At 37.9% G+C, this 2,380-nt stretch overlaps 1 protein-coding gene across 22 annotated transcripts in view; it reads left to right on the top strand.

Annotated features, from left to right (window-relative positions):
* Ubap2l (ubiquitin associated protein 2 like) overlaps window positions 1–2,380 on the top strand; it is a 58,404-nt gene that overhangs the window by 4,360 nt on the left and 51,664 nt on the right. For 13 of the 22 annotated variants that reach the window (XM_026789243.1, XM_026789237.1, XM_013353773.2 and 10 more), the window contains exon 2: window positions 348–477. In XM_026789243.1, coding sequence (XP_026645044.1) covers window positions 388–477 — 90 coding nt within the window. In that variant the 5' untranslated portion in view covers window positions 348–387. Of the gene's footprint in view, window positions 1–347; window positions 478–2,380 lie in introns of those variants that run through there. The other 9 variants (XM_026789248.1, XM_026789241.1, XM_026789247.1 and 6 more) reach the window with 1 other exon arrangement.

The following is a 2,380-nucleotide window of genomic DNA, read 5'->3' as shown; positions in this document are numbered from 1 at the left end:
TAGACCAGGCTGGTCTCGAACTCACAGAGATCCGCCTGCCTCTGCCTCCCGAGTGCTGGGATTAAAGGCGTGCGCCACCACCGCCCGGCTCAAGAAGGGGAATCTTGAGTTGAGAATGTAGCTGAGTGGTAGAGAGCTTGCCTAGCATATAAAAAGACCTGATTCTGATTTCTCAGCACCAATAGAACAGAAATTCAGAGTGGGTAAAAAAAAAAAAAAAAAAAAAAAAGTGAATTTCCTTGGTTTGTTCCTTTGAGAAAAACAAAGTGATTGGTGGTAAAGCTCTGATAAAACAGAATTAAAAACATTTTACCTCTACATTTAACCATATCTTTTTTCTTCTTCAGTATTCTTCCTTGTAAATACTGTTATTTGTATATACTGTAAATGATGACGTCGGTGGGCACTAACCGAGCCCGGGGAAACTGGGAACAACCTCAAAACCAAAACCAGACACAGCACAAGCAGCGGCCACAGGTAATGAACCCAAGCATGTGAGTCCCTGAATACTAGCTGGCTGTTGGTTTCCATGAAATGTAGCATCATTCTGTACTCTGGACTGGTTATGTAGGTCCCTTAATCTTGTTATCTATTCCTTGGCTCTTTTAGTTTCAGGCCTGTGACATACTATGATATAGCACATTTACTTTTTCGTTGCTTAATATTGTGTGGCTTAGGGCTTCATTTTGAGTACTGTGTTAGGTATGTCTAACAGTGTTTTTCATTTGGTATCTGAGCTAATTAAGTAGTACATTACTTATTACTTATTTTTTAGTCCTATGTTGTGATTTCTAAAGTATCTATCATGATATCATGATATATTTTTTTTTTGGGTGGTTTTCTTTTTCTTTTTTTTCTTTTTGGTTTTTCGAGACAGGGTTTCTCTGTGTAATAGCCCTAGCTGTCCTGGAACTAGTTTTTGTAGACCAGGCTGGCCTCGAACTCACAGAGATCCGCCTGCCTCTGCCTCCCAAGTGCTGTGTGCTAGGATTAAAGGCATGCGCCACCACTGCCCAGCCAATACCTTTTACCTCAAAGATTTTGACTTATGCTCTTATTTTCTCCTAAGGTCTTGAGACCTGAGTTTTCCTTTTCCATGAGAAGCTAGGACTTTCACTATAACCTTCTAAATTAACAAATGAGACACCATAGAGCAGTGGGTTTTTTTGTTTTGTTTTTTGGTTTTTTTTTTTTTAGTAATTTACTTTTATTTCATTTGCATTGTTATTTTGCCTGCATGTATGTCTGTGTGAGAGTGTCAGATCTTGGAATTAGAGATAGTTTTGAGCTGCCATGTTGTGGGGACCTAACCATAAAAATATTCATTGCTATTTCATAACTAATTTTGCTGCTGTTATGAATTGTAATGTAAATATCTGATATGCAAGAAATCTGGTATTCAACCACTGTAAAAGGGTCATTCTATACCCAAAGGGGCAGGACCCACAGGTTGAGAACCACTACCATAGACCATAGTAAGTCTTAGAAAAATACATTAACCTTGGGTATTAAGTTTGATTTAGATGTGCTATAAATCACAAAATCCATAATTAGTGTTATGTGTGTTGGTACCAATGTGAGTTAATTACTTAAATTGAGCTATTTTCCAAATATATTGAATACATAAGACTAGATTGAAGGTTTCTCCATATGTTCCTTGACTTTTCCCCTGTCCCTTTTCTGTTTCCTGGCTTTCTTCCAGTCTTGCTATGTAGCCTTGACTGTCTTGGGACTCAACTATGTATTCCAGGGACCTCAAACTTGGAATCTCTTGTGTCTCAGCTTAGACATGTGCCGTCATCACGATCTGCTCCTTCTTTTCTCTAAATAAATAAATAAACTCCTTTTATTTTTTTCTCCTTTTTTTCTTTTTCAGAGGCTGGGTTTCTCTGTGTTGTCCTGTATGGCCTTGAACTGACGGAGGCAGGCAGATCTCTGAGTTTGAGGCCCTCCTAGTCTACAAGAGTTTTAGGACTGCTAGGACTATTACACAGAGAAGCCCTACTTCAAAAAACAACAACAAAAAAGCTGGGTGGTTGTGGTACACACTTTTAATCCTAGCACTTGGGAGGTGAGGCAGGTGGATCTCAATGAGTTTGAGGCTAGCCTGGCTTACCAAGCGAATTCCAGGACAGCTAGGGCTGTTACACAGAGAAACCCTGTCTTGAAAAACCAAAAAATAAAAAATTAGAGTAGAAAAGAGAAACCCAAATACTTTAATGTAAATTAATGTCCAGGTATTTCAAAGTAATAATGTAATTTCAAGATGAAAGCCCCTCAAACTATGAAACATTGTTAAAGTTCATTGCCTTTCAAGTTATAAAATAGTACTTCACTCTGTATTTGCCATTCTTTTTTTTTTTTTTTTTTTTTTTTTTTT

Source organism: Microtus ochrogaster, unplaced genomic scaffold (assembly GCF_000317375.1).
Source record: "Microtus ochrogaster isolate Prairie Vole_2 unplaced genomic scaffold, MicOch1.0 UNK16, whole genome shotgun sequence".
NCBI lineage: Eukaryota > Metazoa > Chordata > Mammalia > Rodentia > Cricetidae > Microtus > Microtus ochrogaster.
Note: the sequence above shows the minus strand (reverse complement) of the source record. Positions and strands in the feature narration are given on the sequence as shown.